At 56.3% G+C, this 20,127-nt stretch overlaps 1 protein-coding gene across 1 annotated transcript; it reads right to left on the minus strand.

Moving 5' to 3' along the window:
• Window positions 1-3,776: 3,776 nt before the first annotated feature.
• On the minus strand, window positions 3,777-17,396 carry LOC135877921 (glycine N-acyltransferase-like protein 3). Its single transcript, XM_065403445.1, has 6 exons — window positions 17,245-17,396; window positions 9,423-9,552; window positions 6,586-6,693; window positions 6,138-6,264; window positions 5,644-5,764; window positions 3,777-4,260 (listed from the first exon to the last, which is right to left on the minus strand). The coding sequence occupies exons 1-6, from the start codon at window positions 17,394-17,396 to the stop codon at window positions 3,777-3,779; spliced, it is 1,122 nt and encodes a 373-aa protein (XP_065259517.1).
• Between the last annotated feature and the right edge of the window lie 2,731 nt (window positions 17,397-20,127).

The raw sequence follows: 20,127 nt of genomic DNA on the forward strand, positions 1-20,127 counted from the left end.
TACACAGGGAAGCTAAGCTGGAGCGGTGAGTGAAAGTGGCAAAAGCCCCCATGTGGCCACGGTCAGACTGGGATATCGGCGCATACACGGGTCTGGGAAGGGAAAGGAGCCGAGCCAGAGAGAGGCACTGTCCCCCAGGGTAGCTGCAGCCCTGCTGGGGCTGGCGCTGGGAACAAATCACCCCCCACCCGCAGTCACCCCCGGTGAAACACCTCTGGGGCTAGCGACTGGGCGGCAGGGTGGGATGGGGGGGACAGATCATCCCCTCCCTGCTGCAGCTGGCAGAGCCGCGATCCTGGGCTCCGGCCCCATCTGTCCCCCCTCCCAGCCTGACGTGGAGCTAGTCCTGGCTGTGCTCGCAGCTCGCCCCCTGCCCCTCGCGCAGGCTCCTGTGGCTCCCCTCTTCCCCAGACGCTTGGCAGCCTCTTGGGCTCCCTGGCCCTGCAGTGCCTCCCGTCCCATGTCACGCTTGGCAGGAGCGAAATCACAGGTTGCAGCCTCCCAGAATAGACCCGAGCCTGTTCGGGTGTGAGAGCCGGTCCCTGCCCGCCCTGCAGTACAGCTGGGACTTGGTGGGGTGGGGGGGGAGTTCTGCCCTCCTTAATCAGCCCCCACCACCCCCTCAGGAGTATTGCCCTTGGCCATCTCACGAGGGAGCATCACCTCTGTCCCCAGGAGAAAGGATGCTCCCCTGGTGCCCGACTGCCCCGCTGTAGTGTTGGGGGCAGGGGCAGGAAGTTCTGGCCATGGGGGAAAGGACAGGGGGCAGCTGGGGATCCTGGGACCTGACTGAGCTGCCTGGCTCAGGCCCCGTTAAAGCAACGTAGCCCAGAAGGGCTCAGACAGGAAGTGGTGCTGGGGAGGCCAGGGAGGTTCTGGGAACAGGCTACGGTGGCCGGCTCACTGCTACTTCCTCCCCCCTCTCCTCTCTTGCAGGCTGGCTGGTGGCCTCCCCCCCTACGCACCCAACTACTCCTCTTGGTTAGACTGCTGGAGCCAGCTGCTCAAGGAGGTGGTCAGAAAAGCAAACAGGATGTTAGGAATCATTAAAAAGAGAATAAGACGGAGAATATATTATTGCCCTTATATAAATCGATGGTACGTCCACATCTTGAATACTGCGTACAGATGTGGTCTCCCCATCTCAAAAAAGATATAAAGGCACTAGAAAAGGGTTTAAAAGAGAACTGGATAAGTTCATGGAGGTTAAGTCCATTAATGGCTATTGGCCAGGATGGGTAAGGAATGGTGTGCCTAGACTCTGTTTGTCAGAGGGTGGAGATGAATGGCAGGAGAGAGATCACTTGATCATTACCTGTTAGGTTCACTCCCTCTGGGGCACCTGGCATTGGCCACTGTCGGTAGACAGGATACTGGGCTAGATGGACCTTTGGTCTGACCCAGTACGGCCATTCTTATGTTCTTATGAGTAACATGCCAGCCTCGCCCCAGCCCCATTGCGCAGCGACACCGTGTGTGGGGCAGTCGTGCCTGGCACTCATCTCAGGGTGGGGGTTATAAAAGGGCTGGGAAGCGCTGGCCCTGTGTGTGGGTAGGAGGCTGGGGGTGGGGAAGGGCTAGGCAGACTGGGGCCTGGGTGACAGGCAGAGGGAAGCTGCCCAGGGCAGGGCAAGGTAGGGCACCCTGACAGCCGTCTCCTCTCCTCTCCATGCAGGGGAACATGAACCGAGGCAACAGCCTGTTTTTCCGGAAGGTGCCTGCAGGGAAGCTGTACGTGTGGGAGGAGAAGCGGTTCCGCTGAGGCCGGAGCTGGGCCAGAGGCTGGGCCAGATGCACGGAATGATGGGAGAGTGGTGATTTCTATACAGTTTTTAAAATAATGATTCAATCTTGGGAAATGGAGACTGTGTGCAAGTCTGAGAGTCAAAGTCATGGGGCAACGCAGGCCGGCCGGCTGGGGGTAGGGGCACTGCTCTGGGGGGCCAGTTCTCTGGCCGGCAGGGGGGCACTGTGCCCTGGTGGGGCTGCACCCTGGCTGGGGGCAGGGCTGGCTCTACCCCGGGTCTGCCTGCAGATGTGCCCCCCCTTCTCTGCTGTCGGTTCTGGCTGTGAAGGAGACACCCCACACTGGCCGGGTGCCCCCGGCTGGGACCCACAGCGCTGCTCCCGGTCGTGGCTCCCCAGGATCAGTGCTAGGCCCCAGCTTTTAAACCACTCCTTGGAGGAACCCTGTGACGTGCCAGCCCCCCAAGGGGTCTCTCTCCCTCCAGGGCCGAGCACACGGCTCCAGCCCCCCTGCTTCACCACGTCCCACTGAGCCAGACCCCTGGAGAGACCTGGCTGCTCTTTGGGGACCAGTGTCCCCAGCCAGTGTTTGCAGTGACATCCCAAAGCCTTTTCCACACAGCACACGGTTTATTGGTCCCCGGGAACCCGGCCTGGGAGGTCCCTGGGGCAGCAGAGAGAAGTGAAGGTGAAGACACAGGCCAGGGCCCCACCCAGTCAAGCTGCTGAAGAGCCAAACATGGATCCTGTCTCCATCTCTTTCAGTCCTAGCTGGGAGCTCCTGAGTCCCACCGAACGCCAGCTCCTCTTCTTTGTGGAGCCTCCGTTGATCTGGGTTGGTTTTGATCCTGAACGCCCAGTTCCTGCTCCCCAGCCATGTGATACTCCCCCTCCTGTCCCTGCTCTGCCCCAGGAGAGGCTTTTTAACTCTTTGGCACCCACTGGGCAGACATGAATAGTACAGTGGGAAACTGAGGCACACAGGCATCAAAACTATTACAGAAAATTCACTCTTTGTCCCACCCCCTGATGCATGTCCCTGGGGCCTGCAAGGAGCCAGAGTGCCCCACCCCTTCTCCACACTGCTACTGACCTACCAGCAAGGGGGAGGAGAACCTGCCATGTCTGCTGCGTGTGGGGGGTCCTCTCCCCCAACCCAATGGCTCACTGGCTCTGCACCTGGGCCCAGCTACACGGGGAGGAGCAGCCTGTGCACTGAGCCTGGCAGGGGGCAAGTCAGTCCCAAGTCACCTGCCCAGGGCCGAGGACGTCCATTCTGGGGGGAAGGGAGAAGAGCGCATGCTCCTTTGTGTGTTCCGGCCCAGCAGGGCTCTACGATGGGGTCCTATGGCCGCTCCCCTCCCGCGTGTAGTGCACCATCATCAACACAAGCCCTGGACTGGCTTTCCAGCTGCCTGCTGACCCTGGAGCAGCCGTGCAAGGCCAGCACCTGTCCCCTATCACCACAGGGGAGGTAAGGGGTGGGCCACAGCTGGGACATGTGGTTGGAGCCCAAGGGAGCTTGCACCAAAGCTCTGGCAAGACCAGGCGCAGCTCCTGGAAAGGCGACCCCCCACCACCACAGCCCCAGCCGAGCAACAAACTGCCTGGGGAAGGGAGCGGGAGAGCGCCCCCTGCTGAGCCCACAGCACAGGGCACGGGGGCAGGACTGTGAGCGGAGAGCGCCCCCTGCTGAGCCCTCACCCTGCTCTCTTTGGGGCCAGCACTGACTGCCGGGGAGAGCATCCCCTACTGAGCCTCTGCCCTGCTCCAGGGGATAATGGAGCATGAGATAGTCTCCTCTACTAGGCCCCGGCTTCCCAAGGGCTGACAGGTGAGCTCCCTTGGTGGCTGGTCAATGTGTATCCTTTTCGGGGGTGGCAGGTCCCTGGTCATGGCTGGGCTGTGTCCCCATCTCCTCCCCTCCCCCAGGGCTATGTACTGCTGGAGCGTGGCTGTCCCCCAGAGCTGGGTGCAGGGCCCTAGGCCGTGTCCCCTTCTCCTCCTCTCCTCTCCCCCCATGCTATGTGCTATTGGGCGTGTCGCCGTTCCCCAGAGCTTGGCGCAAGGTCCTGGGCCGAGTCCCGGGCACTGGCTGGCTGGGACTGGGTGAACCCAGGCCTCACCACCAGCCGGGAGAACACCCCAGGCAGGATGCGGAAGCCGAGCCGTTGCAGGGTGTGCAGTGAAGGCTCGTTGTGGGGCAGCACTCGGGTGTATACAGGGAAGCCGCGGGCATGCAACTGTGCCGCCAGCATCCCCACCACGAGCTTCATGTGGTGCTGGCCGCGATGCTCCGGGAGGGTGTAACCGTGCGTCAGGGCAACCAGCTGGTCGGTGAGGGACCAGGAGATGGGGGTCCCCTCAGAGGCCAGCAGGCAGGCATTGGGGAAGTGGCGGATCAGGAGGCACAGGTACCGCAGGCTCCGGCTGTTCCCCCCAAAGTTCCAGGTGTCTCTGAGCAGCATGGCGTGGGCGGGGGACATGAGGGCCAGCCTGAGCCCCTTGTCAGGCCTGCAAGACAGGGCAGGGGGGAGAGAGACACAGGACGGGGTGGGGTGAGCACAGAGGGGGTTGACCTGGCAAGGGGAGGATGTCAGCGCATGGGGGGCAGGGGGACTAGAACCAGCAGGAGAAGGGGTAAGTCTAGGGGAGGGGAGCGGGGAGCAACCAAACATGGGAGGAGTGAACATAGGGGGATATTGACCCAGCTTGGGGCGTGGGGTGCAGTGAGCTGGGGGTACAAGGGAATGAGCCCGGGGAGCAGAAATTGAGCTGGTATGACATGGCATAAGAGAGGAGCAGTGTCCAGTGATGCCATCCTCTTCCCAGTTGTGGGGCTGAGATCGGCTGGACAGAAAATTGGAGGGGATGGGGGGTTGCCGAATCTCAAACTGGGGGGCATGGAATGTATCCTGTGGGGGAGGGGTGTGCCACCCAGCTCGGAAGGCAGCGCCATCGCCAGCAGCAGCCGAGACCGACGGGTGGCATGGTATGGCATTGCCATCCTTACTGCTGCGTAACGTTGGGCCTTTGCACTGGGAGGGGAGGCTATGGAAAATTCTGGGGTGGCTATAGCCCCCATATCGCTCCTCCCAGTGTCCCCCATGGAGGGGAGGGAGGCTGGAGGGGGAGTGACCTGGCACAGGGAGAATGGGGGGAGGCTGAGAGAGGATAGACCTGGTGTGGGGGAGAAGGGGGAGCCCTGGGGGGACGGGATCAAGTCAGGCCCTGGCACATGCGGGGAGGGGATCGACACACTCCCGCGGCCTCAGCACAGGGGCTGTCTGACAAGGTCCAGTCCAGCCCCAGCAGAGTCATCGGTGCCAATGGGCCTTGGCTAAGCTCAGCTCCCTGAGATGAAAGCACCAGGGCTCAGTGGGCAGCGAACACCCTTCCCGGAGACCTACCCGCTGACAGGAAAGGAGGGACCAGGGGGCTCTGTGCTTGGAGCCCCCCTCCCCTCAGAGGGGACAGCTCTGGGGTCAAGGACCCCTGGCTGCCCGTCCCAGGATACTGAAGGGTTACAGGCTGCCCCACCCCCTGCTCTCCCCATCCTGGGACCAAGGAGGTTCCTTGGCCAGGCTGGGCTGCCCCTGCCCCCTGGCGAAGCTCTAGGGCTGACTCAGCCCTGCCCCGGAGCAGGATGGGAAATCCTTGGCAGCATGTGCCCAAGGCCTGGGGCTGTGTGTGGGGCCGTGGTGATGCCCTCACTCTGCCAGCACCGTTAGCCTGGGGAACTCATTGCCACCAGATCTAGGGCACAATGGAGGCCTCTGGCCTGGCACCCGGGGTCCTTCCCTTCCCCCAGCCCCGATCCCCCCTCCAGCTAGCACAGGCTGCTTGTGTACATTGCCCCATTCTCTCTCACACACCCCATATCTCGGGGGCACCTACCGGTACTGGGGCATGGCAGGTGGGTCTGGGTGCAACAGCAGCCGGTGCGGATACGTCTCCATCTCAAGCCCCCTGGCCCTGGTGATGTCCCTGATGGTCTCGTATACCCCGTCCTGCAGCCCTGCAGGGACAGCTGTGCGCTGTCAGCAGGGGCCCCTGAAAGGTGCCCATGGACGTGGGGGGCCCAGCCCGGTAGGGGAGAGCAGCAGGGAGGGGCCAAGGGCCACTGTGAGCCGGCATGACCCAACCGGGGGTTCCCAAGCTTGGCGTATTCAGGATCCCAGGTCTGGATGGAGAAGGGGCCCAGGTGAGCTCCTCGGGGCTATTGGCGCGTGGGGGGGAGGGGCCCAGGCAGGCTCCTCGAGGCTATTGGCCTGTGGGGGGGGCGGTAAGGGGCCCAGGCAGGCTCCTCAGGACTATTGGCCTGTGGGAGGGGGAGCGGTCCTGCCCCCCATGTGGCAGGTGCTGGACAGAGCGGGGCTGGAGGGGGTCACCCTGTATCTGGAAGGCCTGGCCCCAGTCCACGGTGCAGCTGTTCTCCAGCAGGGCCCGGCAGGCGCCCTCGTCCCGGTAGAAGGTCGTGTACAAGTTGGTGAAATAATCGCTTGGGTCTCGCGCCACCTGCAGGGGGGACACTGCCTGGGGGTGAGCGCAGCCTCTGCCCTCCCCCCATGACCCTCAGGGACGGCATCGGGGAAGCAGGACACAGCAAGCCCCAAGTAAGAGTTTGAGGAGGGGGAAGGGATCCTGTGAACGGCGCAGGGAGGGGAACAGGGCAGAGATGGCATCAGGCGGGGGAGGGGAGCGGGGCAGATATGGCATCAGGCAGGGGAGGGGAGTGGGGGAGTGATGGCGTCAGTCGGGGGAGGGGAGCGGGGCAGCGATGGGGTCAGGCGGGGGAGGGGAGCGCGGCCGATGGGAGGGGACCAGCAAAGGCCGCACTTCTCTGCATGGCCGGGTCAGGACCATTTTGAACTCTGGCCATGAATCCACCAGCACCTCCTGGCCAGCCGGGTTCCCGCGGTTCACATGCATCACAGCGCCGTAGACCTGCCAAGACACAGGGGTCAGAGTCCGGGGATGTCCCGGATTCCCAGGATCGATGCTGGGCCCCAGCTTTTACTCTGCCCCTTGGAGGAGCCCTCAAAGTGCCACCCCCCAGGGGCCCCACTCTTCCTGCAGGGCAGGCCACCGCCTCTGAGATGGAGCCTCTGGGCTCCAGCCCTCCTGCTCCACCCCGCGAGCTCTGCCCGGTGCCTCCCACTGAGCCAGACCCCGGGAGAGACCTGGCCGCTCTTGGGGGCTCCCACACCCCAGCCTGTGTTTGCAGTGACACCCGGCAGCATTGTCAAGCCAGGCCAGTTTATGAGTCACGGAGCGGCCTTAGGTCAGCAGAGAGAACTGGGGGTAAAGCAGTGTCCATTGCGGTCAGCCAGGGCCCAGCCAAGCTGGACTGAAAGTCCCTTTCCAGGCTGTCTCTGTCTCCGTCTGACCTCCTTGGCCAGCTCCAGGTGAGAGCCTCCATCTTTGTCCAGCACCCCCCACCTCCCAGTCCTGTGCTCTCGAGCTGGGGTCTCTGCTCAGCCTCCCGGCTGAGAGGCGGGTAAATCCAGGAGTCAGCAGCGCTTGCCTTGTCTCTCTGGCCCCCTTGGGGATCTGGGTTGAGTTCAACAAGTTCCTTAAGGACCCTTTATTCCACCCTCACAGGGAGGTGACACCCACTCCTATGTCTCTTAGCCTGCCCTGAGCGTAAACTTAATCCTCACCCTCGCCCCCGCAACTGGGTAGCCATGCAACACATAGGGGGAAACTGAGGCACACATAGTGTTGTAAAAATATTACAGAAAAATCCTACTTTATTTCATCTCTTCACTGGGCAGGGTCACTTAAACTAGTGACTGTCCCGGTGAAGTTCGAACCCCCAAATGCTATCCATAGAAGCCACAGCATCTTCCCCATCCCTGTCCTTCCAGGCACGGTCAGCATGCTCACAGCTGGCTCAACTCAAACTCACCCTTTCCAATACCCAGCTCAGAGCAGTCTCACATCCACCCTTAGGGCACGTCTGTTCACTGATACTAGCAGGGGCAGGGGGGAGTTTTCATGCAGCCTCAACACCCTTTTGCTCCCCCCCCCAAACCTTTGGGTTTGAAACTGGGATGGGATCCAGCCACTGCATTTCCCCACCCCCATCTGCCAGGGAGGGAGGAGGGTCGTGACCCCCTCTTCCTCCATGTGTCGGCCATCTTGGCTGCACCCTGGGGTGTCCTGACCCCTCGGCTGGGGTAGGAAGTGACCCCTTGAGCATTTGGGGGATCGGTGTAGGTGTGTCCCCCTGCGAGGCTGGTCTTAGCCCAGCCATGTCTCTGGGGTGCTGGTGTCCCAGGGTCTGGTGATGCAGGGGGCTCCCCTACGCTGGTTGTCCCAACCCCAGGGCTGTGTGTATGCCAGGAATCCATTTCCCCTCCTGGGGTTAACCTGTTGCCCTCACCCCAGGCCAGGACCCCTCTGCTGGCGATTCCGGGTCTTAACCTTGGCCATGCCCTGCCCGTGTCTGCCCATACTCAGCTGGGGGCTCAGCTCCCACCAGGTTCCGCTCTGACTCTGTTTCCCCAGGGAGAGCAGGCTGCCAGCTGGCTCCCTTGGCCACAGCCTCAGGGAAGTTCTGCCGGAGCCCGTGTGACTCACATGTTCCGTGTGGAGATTGGGGGGGGGGCGGTTCCCCTGCCCCACTCAAATACAGGGGTCAACTTCCAGCCAGACAGGTGTCCTGAGCTCAACAGCCTTTCCTTAGTGTTACAGGCAAGGGGGGGAAAACCCTGCTCCCTGACGGCCGAGCTATTCGCCTTTTCACTGACACCTCCAGTCTGAACCTCTGGCTCCTGGGGTTCAAACCTTTGCCTGGGGCAGGATCAGGGACTGGATTTTTTCTTAATGTAAGGGGACTGTTGCCCCCTTACTAACATTCAGTGGGGGTGTTTTGATTGACTAGCTCCCAGCACTAAAAGGGGAAGGGTCGATGGGAAATCAGGAGCCTGAGACTGACAGTCCCCAGGAACAATGGGGAGAGGCCCATGCTCCAGATCAGCCTGATTGACAGGGCGGGCAGGCTTATCAGGGAGTCAGGAGGCCAGGGGAGTCCCGTCCTCCGTATGTGAGCTGGAATGGCCTGAGTCAGACAGAGTGGGGCAGAGCTAAGGAGAGAGCAGGGGCCCAAGCTAAGCTGCTGGAAGCAGAGCTGCAGCCGTCAGAGTAATGAACCACTCCTGTGTTTTGCAAAGGCTGCCGGGGTCTCTGCCAACACACACCGCAGGGGCCCGGTCCAAGCCTCCCGCAGGCATCTCACTCGGCTGCATTCGCTGCAGGGAGCCACGGAGAGAGATGGGAGGGCTGGTGTCAAAGGCCCAGTGGTGGAGGTCACGGGCCTGCCCCTGTGGAGCTGTGTGCAGCCTCGGGCCTCGGGCCCCGGCCCACTACAGGGGTCACTCCCAGGGGACTGGTGACAGGCTGGGGTACAGCATATCCCCTGTGGATCTATAAGAGCCTGCCCAGCCCCTGAACTGCTGCCCCCCGACCTGGAGAAAGGGTCTGCCCCCCAAACTGCTACCCCCTGACCAGGTGGAGGGGCCAGCCCTCCATGTAAGCCCAACCCAGGGGATTGCACCCCAGCCCAATATGTGCCCCATCACCCAGGGGACTCTGAGGGACTTTCCCCTGCTCTCTGCCCAGCCCGAGGGTGGGAGCGTTTGGCCCTGCGGGGGCGGGCGAGTCCTGGTCACCGGCAGCGTGTCAGGCAGGCCCCTCCGTAGCATCACCTCCAGCAGCCTCAGCTTGGAGGAACAGCTCAGGATCAGCATCGCTGACGGGGATGGGCCTTCACAGCTTCCAGCGGGACCATGTGAGGGACGCCTGCGGGGACAGGAGACCCATCAGTTCCCTGTGACTGTCTCCCAAGCCCAGAGACAAGCTGCCAGCTCCCAGCCCTGCCAAAATAGCAAACACTGTGTAGACCCCAAAAGAGCTCACCAGTCTATGCACAGCCCCCTGTGTGTTCACCAGAGACCTTACATTAACTAACCAGTCTATATGCAGTGCCCTTGCTCACCAGAGACCCTACAAGATCTCACCAGTCTGTGCGCAGCCCCTGTGCTCCCCAGACACCCTACAGTATCTCACCAGTCTGTGCACGGCCCCCGTGCTCACCAGAGACACTACCATAACTCATCAGTCTGTCGGCAGCCCCTGTGCTCCCCAGAGACCCTACAATAACTCACCAATCTGTGCATGGTTCCCACGCTCATCAGAGACCGTACAATAACTCACCCGTCTGTGTACAGCCCCTGTGCTCACCAGATACCCCACAAGAAGAAGGCTGCTGTAAGGCCAATTGATGTCAGGGCTGTCCGTACAGGGCTAGGGCTCCCACTCACCTGGGGTCACTCTATGCCAGGGGAAGGAGCAGTTCCTGGGTGTCTGTGGAGCTGCAAGGTCCCTGTCTGTCTCTCCTTCAGGGGCTGCTCCAGCCTCTTATCCCCCAGCGAATGAACCATTAACAGAGTCTGCCAGTCCTGGAGCCCAGAGGCGGTGACATCCCTGCAGCCGCATGGCACAGTTGATTGGGATTTTGCTCTGGGCAGAGGTCGAGGGGCCTCCAGAGAAATGCAAGTGCACCCAGAATGGACCAGGGCCAGGGGCAGAGTGAGAGCAGGGGCTGCCTTCCCCCCTTCCCCACCGATGCCCCTCAATCCCGACCTGCAGCCCCCTGCTATGCCGGCCTGGTCTTGGTCACTGTGTGTCCGTGCCGTACCCAGCACAATGGGGTGCCAATGACCCTGAGTGTGAGCGCCCCACAGCAGGAAATGCATTTCCTATAACATACCAGGATTCATCTTGGGCCTTCTCAGCACATTTGAAAGCCCCAGCGTCCTGGAAACAGTACCATGGTGAATAGAGCCACTTTGGGTCAGATCAGCCAGGTGGGGCGAAAAAACCAACAATACCAGGGGATTGGTCCCTGTGACAAAGTGGGAATTTGTTGTAGTATTTTATGACCCCCGTATGTGCCTCAGTTTCCCCTCTGTGTTGCAGTGTTACCCTGGGGGGAGAAAAGGGAGCAAGTTTGCTCTCAGGGCAGGCTACGAGGCATAGGTGGGTGTCACCTCCCTGCCTGGGTGGAGGAGGGAGTCATTAAGGAACTAGTTGAAATTGACCCACATCAACAAAGGGGCCAGAGAGACAAAGCAAGTCCCCATGTTTTATGGACTTCAGGGAAGCTGAGCAAAGACCCCATCACGAGAACAAAGGACTGAAGTGGGAAGGTAGGGGAGTGTGACAGAATGTACCCTTGTGTCCACAGCGTACCCACTGTTGTAATAATCTTTGTACAACCTTGCAAGGTATTATTTGTAAATGTATAATTTGCCGATCAGTATTGCCCTGATAAAATATGTGTGTGGCAACATTGTACGTGAAGTGATAAGATTCCCCTTTATGGTGTTAACACGTGCTCTAACCTGAGGTTGGCAAACAAGCCTGTCTCAACAAAGGAATGGGTGCTCTACTTAATTTGCATTTAAGCAACAAGCAGAGTCATCAAGCAGGAAGGGAAACAAAAGAAACTCCAACAGGGGAGGAAAAAGCAGCAGGAAGCATCCTTCCCTACAGATTCCCTCTCCTGAATCTCAGCTGCAAATCTTTTCCAAGTGTTTCCACCCTCTGTGGAGAAAGAAGTGGTTCAGAACTGTTCAGAAAAGCTGGACGAGCACAAGTCCATGGGGCCGCATGCACTGCAGCTGAGATTGCTAAAGGAGTTGGGAGATGTGATTGCTGGATATGAGTCAACAGTGTGCCCTTGTTGCCAAGAAGGCTAACGGGATTTTGGGCTGTAGAAGTAGGAGCATGGCCAGCATATTGAGGGATGTGATTGTTGCTGTAGGAAGCACGTGAGGCAGATTTGGTAAACATAGTGTGAAGGGGCTATTCAAGTAATTGGGAGTACTTAACTAAAAATGGACTTTGAGAGACGCCAATCCTCATCTGACCTTTCCTGGGAATGTTCAAACTAACATGTAAACAATGGTGTCGGCCTGCATAAAGCTGAATCATTCATAGACAGGTGACTTGCCCAGGTGGCTAGAGACCCCATTCTGTGGCTGTGATGTGGCACAAGAGAAAGACTATATAAGGCCCTGGAAGCCCCTCCATTTTGTCTTCAGCTGGTTCAAGAGGTAGCCTCTCCACCCCAAAGAGATGCCTGAAAGAAACTGGGAAAAAATGACAGTAACTATGGGGCTGGGAGTGATTGTTGGACCCAGACTAGGAAGGAGTCTAGTCTGTCAAAGAAGCTTATTGGAACATCTCTGAGGGTGAGATTTACCTGCATTTAGTTTCCTACTGCATTAGGCTTGGATCTCTGTGCTTTGTTTTATTTTGCTAGGTAACTTACTTCGTTCTGTCTGTTATTGCTTGGAACCACTTAAATCCTACTTTCTGTATTTAATTAAATCACTTTTTACTTATTAAGTAATCCAGAGCAAGTAATTAATTCCTGGGGAGCAAACAGCTGTGCATATCTTTCTATCAGTGTTATAGAGGGCAGACAATTTATGAGTTTACCCTGTATAAGCTTTATACAGAGTAAAACGGATTCATTTGGAGTTTGGATCCAATGGGGAACTGGGTGTCTGGGTGCTAGAGACAGGAACACTTCTTAAGCTCTTTTCAGTTAAGTCTGCAGCTTTGGGGCACGTGGTTCAGACCCTGGGTTTGTGCTGGAGCAGACTGGCATGTCTGGTTCAACAAGACAGGATTCTGGAGTCCCAAGCTGGCAGGGAAAACGGGCTCAGAGGTAGTCTCAGCACATCAGGTGGCAGTCCCAAGGGCGTCTCTGTGACTGAACCCGTCACAGTTCATCTAGGATTGCCAACCCTCCAGGAATTAAAGATTAATCTTTTATGTCATGTGATGAAACTTCCAGGAATACATCCAACCACAACTGGCAAACCTAGGCACAGCTCTGAAAGATTGCTGGAGTTTCTAGTCCAAGTTTAATATTAAATTCTTGTTTCAGTGTTGTTTGCGCTCCCAATCTCCATTTTGAATTCCAGGTGGTGCCAGCAACCTGCCATTACTGGCTACATGCGGCTGCCTGCAGCTTGCAATACATTCTGCTTTGGGTAATAAATTGGAAATCCCTCCCATTCCTAGATTAATAACAGATGTGCCGCCAGAAACTGACCAGGCTCAGGGGCGACCTCTGCCTCTTGTGTTTCTGATGCTGGTTCCGCGGTGGGCAGCCCCTGGGGGGGGGGGGGGGCATCAGAAAACCCCTCCGAGTAGAGACCCAGGATGTGCTGCAGCTGCTCCGGCAGCAAAGCTGCCTTGGAGACCACAGTGAGCCCGAGAATCACTTTGGCCGCCTCATCCAGCGCTTGCTGTCTCCCCACTGGCCCTGTGCTTGGTTCAGGGGTGAGAAGGTCGCTGTCCAGGCTGGCGCGGCTGTTGTGAAGCGCTGGGGGTGCAGCACAGCCAGTAGTGTAGCTAGTGGGGTGCAGGGGAAGCAGCCGCTTCCCCTCAGCACATTTCCCAAAAGCGGCGCCTGCTGGGCCGACGCTGGGGGCAGCACGGCCGGAGGAGCCATGGGGGGGCGGCAGGCGCGGCCGGAGGAGCGAGGGGGATGGCTCCTCGGCCATCGCGCCCCACACGGCCCCAACATCGCCGCAGGCGCAGCCACCTCCTGCGGCAGCTCAGGGCTCGGCAGCCAAGCGCTCCCCGCCCCGAGCCGGAGCCGGAGCCGGAGCCGGGATCCGCCCGCAGCAAGGGGCCGGGATCGGCCGGGGACAGGCGGCGGCGCAGGAAGGCCGGGCCGGCGCTGGGGGCAGCACGGCCGGAGGAGCCATGGGGGGGGGGGGGGGGACGGCAGGCGCGGCCGGAGGAGCGAGGGGGATGGCTCCTCGGCCATCGCGCCCCACGCGGCCCCAACATCGCCGCAGGTGCAGCCACCTTTTGCGGCGGCTCAGGGCTCGGCAGCCAAGCGCTCCCCGCCCCAAGCCGCAGCCGGAGCCGGGATCCGCCCGCAGCGCGGGGCCGGGATCGGCCGGGGACAGGCGGCGGCACAGGACAGAATGTGAGCGGCGGGGGTCTGGTGCCTTGCACTAGGGGGACCCTTCCGGGCAAGGGGCTCCCCGGGGCCGGGGCCGGGCCCGCAAGGCAGGGGCGCAGGCCGCAGTGTCTGGACGGGGGGCTCTGGCGCGGCGCAGGAGCCTGGAGCCCAGGGCGGGGGGGACAGGACCCCGCAGGTGGGGCCGGCGGCGCAGCTCGGTGGGGGACACCTGCAGAGCGGGCTGGGCAGGAGAGACTCTCCCGGGACCGCGGGGGGATGGGGGTATCCACACCCCCGGGAAGCCCGCAGGAGTCCTGAGCCGAGCCCCGGGGTTAATCTGGGGGGGGAAATGGGAGGAGCCAAGGGGGGGCATGGCCAGAGGTGGAGCCAAGGGGGGGGGTTGCCTTTTTTATGTTTGCTCCCCCTACACTTAGACCCTGGCTACTCCACTGAGCACAGCACCCAGCACCTGATCAAACTCCTCGTAAAAAGGGGCAAGCTCCGAGCGGGGTGGTTCCCATCCCTGGTTTTCTGGCATCTGCTCCCTGCGATGATCACCGGTCTCCACTTCGCCCAGACAGTAAACAAAGTGCTGCCTCCAGGGATGTTCAGGATTTTCAATATTGATTGAGTTAGCTCTGAGACCCACCTCGCCTCAAGTGACATGTCTCCCTTCAACAGTTGTTCAACCCAGTATTCTACATAGCTTGTAAACTGTTTCCCGTACAAACATCTTGCAACAACCATAATGGTCAGCGAGCTTGAAATCTAGTTCTTAGCTCTTGGCAGACCATTGTGACACACTGTACCCCAATGTTCACCACTTTTACAAGACTATGATAAATTTTGTACAAAGTATGCGTTGTGAGGTATCATAGGAAAACTCATAATTTGCTGATAATTATTGTCACGGTAAAATATGTGTGGCAACATTGTAGGTAAAGTTATAAGATTCTGCTGTATGATGTTTGTGATGTTATCTGATTAAAATATGACCATATAGATCATTGTTGCAACCACTGTTACATATTTGCAACAAATCTTGTACAAAATGTGGCATGTAAGATGTCTATGAAAAGGTGTCTATGAAAAGGTTATGATTTGCTGAATATGATTATGCTATCTGTATGCATGTATCATTTTGTATTTGAAGTTATGAGTATTGGCTCTATACCTGGATTTCAACTGTTTCCTCCTGGGGTAACACCCACAAGGTATTTAGCCTGCACATCCTGGAGGGACTATTCAAATTAAGGTTTCAGAGTAGCAGCCGTGTTAGTCTGTATCCGCAAAAAGAACAGGAGTCCTTGTGGCACCTTAGAGACTAACAAATTTATTTGAGCATAAGCTTTCGTGGGCTACAGTCCACGTCATCAGATACATAGAATGGAACATATAGTAAGAAGATATATATACATACAGAGAACATGAAAAAGTGGAAGTAGCCATACCAACTGTAAGAGGCTAATTAATTAAGATGAGCTATTATCAGCAGGAGAAAAAAAAACTTTTGTAATGATTATCAAGATGGCCCATTTTAGACAGTTGACAAGACGGTGTGAGGATACTTAACATGGGGAAATAGATTCAGTATGTGTAATGACCCATATTAAGTGGCTCATCAAGAAACACTTAACTGACAATGGACCATGGGAGACCATGTACACTGAATGGACTGTCCTGCAAAGGTGCTGTCTGGGGTATAGGTAATGATTTCCTGCTGTGACTAAGCAAAATTATGCCTGGACACGTGACTTGCCCATGTGATCCCAAACCCCATCTTTTACCTGTAATTTTCTACTAGCTGTGCTGAGGGCTTTGTTTGAAACAATGGGTTTCCCTCCACATGGCAGAAGCTATAAAAGGCCCTGGAAACACCTCCATTTTGCCTCTTTCCAGCTCAAACCTCTGGACTAAGGACTTGTACTAATGGAACATTCTAACCAAGGGACTGAGGTCCTTCCAATGATTTGGAAGTAACCAGAGACTTATCAAGCCAGCAGTTTATTCCATCACTGCTACAAGCCTGAACCAAGAACTTTGCAGTTATTGTACTTATTTGATTCCTTGAACCAATTTTAACTCTCACCTTTTTCTTTCTTTCTTTCTTTGAATATACCTTTAGATTTCAGATACTAAAGGACTGGCAACACTGTGATTTTTGAGTAAGATCTGAGTTGTATATTGACCTGGGCATGGTCCTTTGGATCAGAAGAACCTGTTATTAGATTAAATTGGCTTTAAAGAACCACTCATCTATAAGTCTAGTGTTTTTGGTGGCGATACAAGGACTGGAATGCTTAAGGAAACTGCTGTTCTGACTGCTTGTTAGCCAGTGTGGTGAAATAGCAATTTACTTTTGTTGCTGGTTTGGTATATCTCATGAGAGAATAGCCACCAGCTTTGGGGCATATCAGCTCTATTTTTCAGCAGTTGGTCCTGAATTTGGTATTCTCAGTTGTGACCCACGAAGGCTCAGTTACCATGTTGCTAAGGCATATTTCAAATCTGGGGAAGCAGCCCAAATCAGTTCCTCAGAGCAAACAGGGAAATTGACATGTCAGTCAGGTGTCAACAAAATCAACTGGACTATATCACTTAGTTAAGCAGCCATTCTTTGACAGGAAGAAGGATGTGAGCGAGAAATTTACATCTTGGCAAACAGACTCACTGTTGCCTGAACCCCAGCTAGAGGTGATTCTCAAAGAGGAGCTAAAGGTGTAAAAATGAGGAACAGATGCCCCAAATCACCTCTCTCTCTCTCCTCATCTCTACTCACGGCATCAATAAGGTTTGAAAGACAAAGGAAGCATCACTGAACTGGGGGAGTCGTCCTGGCTGAAAGAATCCAGCCAGACAGTCATGAATACACGGCGAGAGAAATCCATTTGCTTTAAGTTCACTTAGCTTGTAAAGTTAGGTATTAGTTTGCATTTTATCTTTTATTTCTTTGTAACCGATTCTGACTTTTATGCCTCATTACTTGTAATCACTTAAAATCTCTCTCTCTCTCTCTCTCTGTGTAGTTAATAAACTTGTTTTGTTGTTTTATCTAAGCCAGTGTGTTTGGATTGAAGTGTTTGGGACCCTCCACTTGAGATAACAAGATTTGTGCATGTCATTTTCTAGTAATGAAATGATGGACTTTCTATGAGCTTGTATTGTCCAGAAGGAGAGAGCTGGGCAATACAAAACGCATATTTCTGGAGACAAGTCTAGGACTGGGAATTTGCTAGTGTCACTCTGCAATATAATTCAGGAGTGGCTGGCTAGAAGCACTCATATATTCAGCTGGGAGTGATTTTGCATGCGAGAAGCCGTGTGTGAACAGGCCAGGAGTGGCTGCTCTCACAATGAAGCAATGTAAAAGGCTCCCCAAATTGGAGAGCTGAGGGGACACAGCTGTCCATCGGTCCAGATTGTACCCTGAGGAATGTACCAATCACACACGACCCCATCAGTGTAATAGTGAGAAAATGGTTGTTGGACATGTAACGTACCTGCCTGGGCGTGTTTGGGCACATCTGTGTCCTGTCGCCGCCTGACATTGACGCCCTAGGCCTAGCCACTGGCTATTCCAAATGCATCTGCTCTGGGCCCTCTTGCCTGGATAGCGCGTCTGCCCCCATGACATGTTGAGTCTGCATCTCATGCCTTTGGAGGGCTGTACTCCAGCGTACCAACCAAGAGTTGGTGCCTTTGGTTCTGTGTAGCCACGCTAAAGGGGGGCAGTCAGTCAGTACCCAGCGCCTCCGGTTGAACAGGTAGGATCTTAGCTGTCGGACAACCCACAGTTGCCGAGCATTCATGTTCTATAACGACGTCATTCCATTCACTTGGAGTCCATTTTCTGCTCAGAAAGGGATGGGATGCTGCTCAGTGCCCTCCCCTGCTGGCATCATCAGCGCTCCCAAGCCTGTGTTGGATGTGTCAGTGCACAATTCACTGGCCAGAGTCCGGCTTCGCCTTTCCTGACAGAATTTGTTTTACATCTTCAATGCCCCATCCTGCACTTTGACACCTTTACACTTAGACCTGCACCTTTGAGGCTCTTCAGCACCATTCCCAGGTGATCCTTATGCTCTGGCAAGGAATTGCTGAAGACTGCAATATCCTCAATGTAGACATGAGCAAAGTCCTGTCACCCAGCCACTTGATTCGCAAGCCTTTGAAAGGTGGATCCTGCACTCATTAACCCAAATGGTAACACTTTAAGCTCAGAAAGTCCCAAATTGGTTAGGAAGGCAGATTTTTTTCTGTTTATCACTATCCTAAGGCGATGTGCCCGTATCTCTTTGCTAAATCCAGGCTGTTCGGGTCTCTGTCAGAGCCCCACCTCCTCCTGCACTGTGATTCAAGGTCTCTTGATTGAGATAACCCACCACATCTGTAGCCACCCTCTGGCAAGGGTATTCTTTGTTACGTACCTACAGGGTCTGGTCTATGCTCCAGCCTGTAACCAGTCCCCTGGGAGCAACCCCTTTGGCATATGTGCTGAGCCACAGGGACCCACACAGTTCCACAGGGGCAGGCCTGTGGCTTCCGCAACTCTGAAACTGGGCCTTCAGCACCAGCGACCCTGTCTCCCTGCAGCAAATCCAGCCAAAGCCAGACTCCTGCAGGAGACTTGTACTGGGCCCCTTCAGTACATGATGCTCCCAGTGAGGTTCTGCAGCGACAGCGGGCAGCCTGTGCAAAACAAGGATGAGTCACCTGGCTGCAGGAGGTGAGCATCCTTACGTCAGTGCAGAGAGACAGGGGCTCGGCCAGCATTCAGTCCCCCCGGTGTGAGGGGTCTACCCAGCCGAGCTGCTGTCTCCATCTGTCAGTCCCAGAGCAGAGCTGCTGTGTCTCTGTGAGACACGGTCTTATCACCCCTCTTGTCTCCTCTCCTAGCAAAGCGTGCTGGGTTCACACGGTCAGCCTGCTGGTGCTTCCGCTTCGTCTTGATTGGTCAGTCCTTGGGGTTCCCATTGTCCTCTCGGCTCCTCCATTGATGTGGGTCAGTTTCCGCCAGTCTGGTAACGCCCATGCGCACCTCCCCAGACCGGTCCGTGACACACACAGCTCATGTCTCCTGCTCTGCCCCAGGAGCAGCATTTGAACCCTTCTGCAGCCACTGGGGAGCGGCACCAAAGTGGTAAGTACCGAGTCATGCACACAGTTCATTAAACTATTACAGTTTCCACTTGTCAGCCCCCGATACATGACCAAGGAGTGGGAGACCCGGGGCCATGGGTGCTGCAGCATTTGGCTGCTCAGGGAACTAGGATGTGGCTTTGCTTATTAGGGGCTGGGCTTGTACCACCCCTCCCAACCTTGGGCCATAGAGGAGCTGTCACCAGGCAGGGACCGGCACCATGCAGGAGCTGTCACCAGGCAGCTTATTTGATAACGGACGGGCACCATGCAGGATTCTGCTGCCTCTCTGAACTGTACAAACAAGGTTGTTAGAGGGCTTCTTTTTTTACTCACTTACTTCCCTGGTTCTTCTCGCATGAACAGAGAGCAATAATACCCGAAGTTTGAAGGTGCAAACAATTCAATGTTTATTGGGGTGAACTTTTAGCTAGAAATGATTTTAATTTTTTTCTCAGTGTCCCCCTTCCCAGCTCTGACGCCACAGAGCCTTGCCTGTGGCCCTGTTCCCATTCCCTATTCCCATTCCCTCCCTTAGCAAAATATTATTCCAATTCCCCCCCATTCTCTGTTTCTATCCCCCCCTTACTTCCTGATTGACTGCAGAATATAAAAACTTGAGTTCTGCTTAGCCATACCGTAACCAATTATTTTAATGAAATTTAACTGACCAATTTTAACATATTGTAACATGATTATTTAACCAATGTGACAAAGTTCCTCCTCTATCTTGGTGGGTCCTGCGCTTATTGGCAGATTTTCTTGCCTCAGAGATTCGCCATGTGGGTTGGGGAACAGCCCAGAGACCTTCCCCTCCGGAAGAACCCACAGTCCAGGTCAATTGGGAGGTTTCGGGGGGAACCCGGGCCCACCCTCTACTCCGGGTTCCAGCCCAGGGCCCTGTGGACAGCAGCTGTCTAAAGTGCCTCCTGTAACAGCTGCATGACAGCTACAACTCCCTGGGCTACTTCCCCATGGCCTCCTCCAAACACCTTCCTTAGTCTTACCACAGGACCTTCCTCCTGGTGTCTGATAACACTTGTGCTCCTCAGTCCTCCAGCAGCACACCCTCTCACTCTCAGCTCCTTGCGCCTCTTGCTCCCAGCTCCTCACACTCGCACCACAAACTGAAGTGAGCTCCTTTTAAAACCCAGGTGCCCTGATTAGCCTGCCTTAATTGATTCTAGAAGCTTCTTCTTAATTGGCTCCAGGTGTCCTAATTAGCCTGCCTGCCTTAACTGGTT

The sequence above is a fragment of the Emys orbicularis genome, chromosome 4 (genome assembly GCF_028017835.1).
Source record: "Emys orbicularis isolate rEmyOrb1 chromosome 4, rEmyOrb1.hap1, whole genome shotgun sequence".
NCBI classification, from domain to species: Eukaryota; Metazoa; Chordata; order Testudines; family Emydidae; genus Emys; species Emys orbicularis.

What these genes read in the sequence shown, in the direction of transcription:
- LOC135877921 (XM_065403445.1), bottom strand. Translation starts at nt 17,396, where the DNA reads ATGAGATGCAGACTCAACATGTCATGGGGGCAGACGCGCTATCCAGGC. An exon ending in TGACCCGGCCATGCAGAGAA is followed by an intron (nt 6,265 to 6,585) that starts GTGCGGCCTTTG and finishes TCCCCCCTGCAG; the next exon opens with GTGGCGCGAGACCCAAGCGA. An exon ending in CCTGCCATGCCCCAGTACCG is followed by an intron (nt 4,261 to 5,643) that starts GTAGGTGCCCCC and finishes CCTGTCTTGCAG; the next exon opens with GCCTGACAAGGGGCTCAGGC.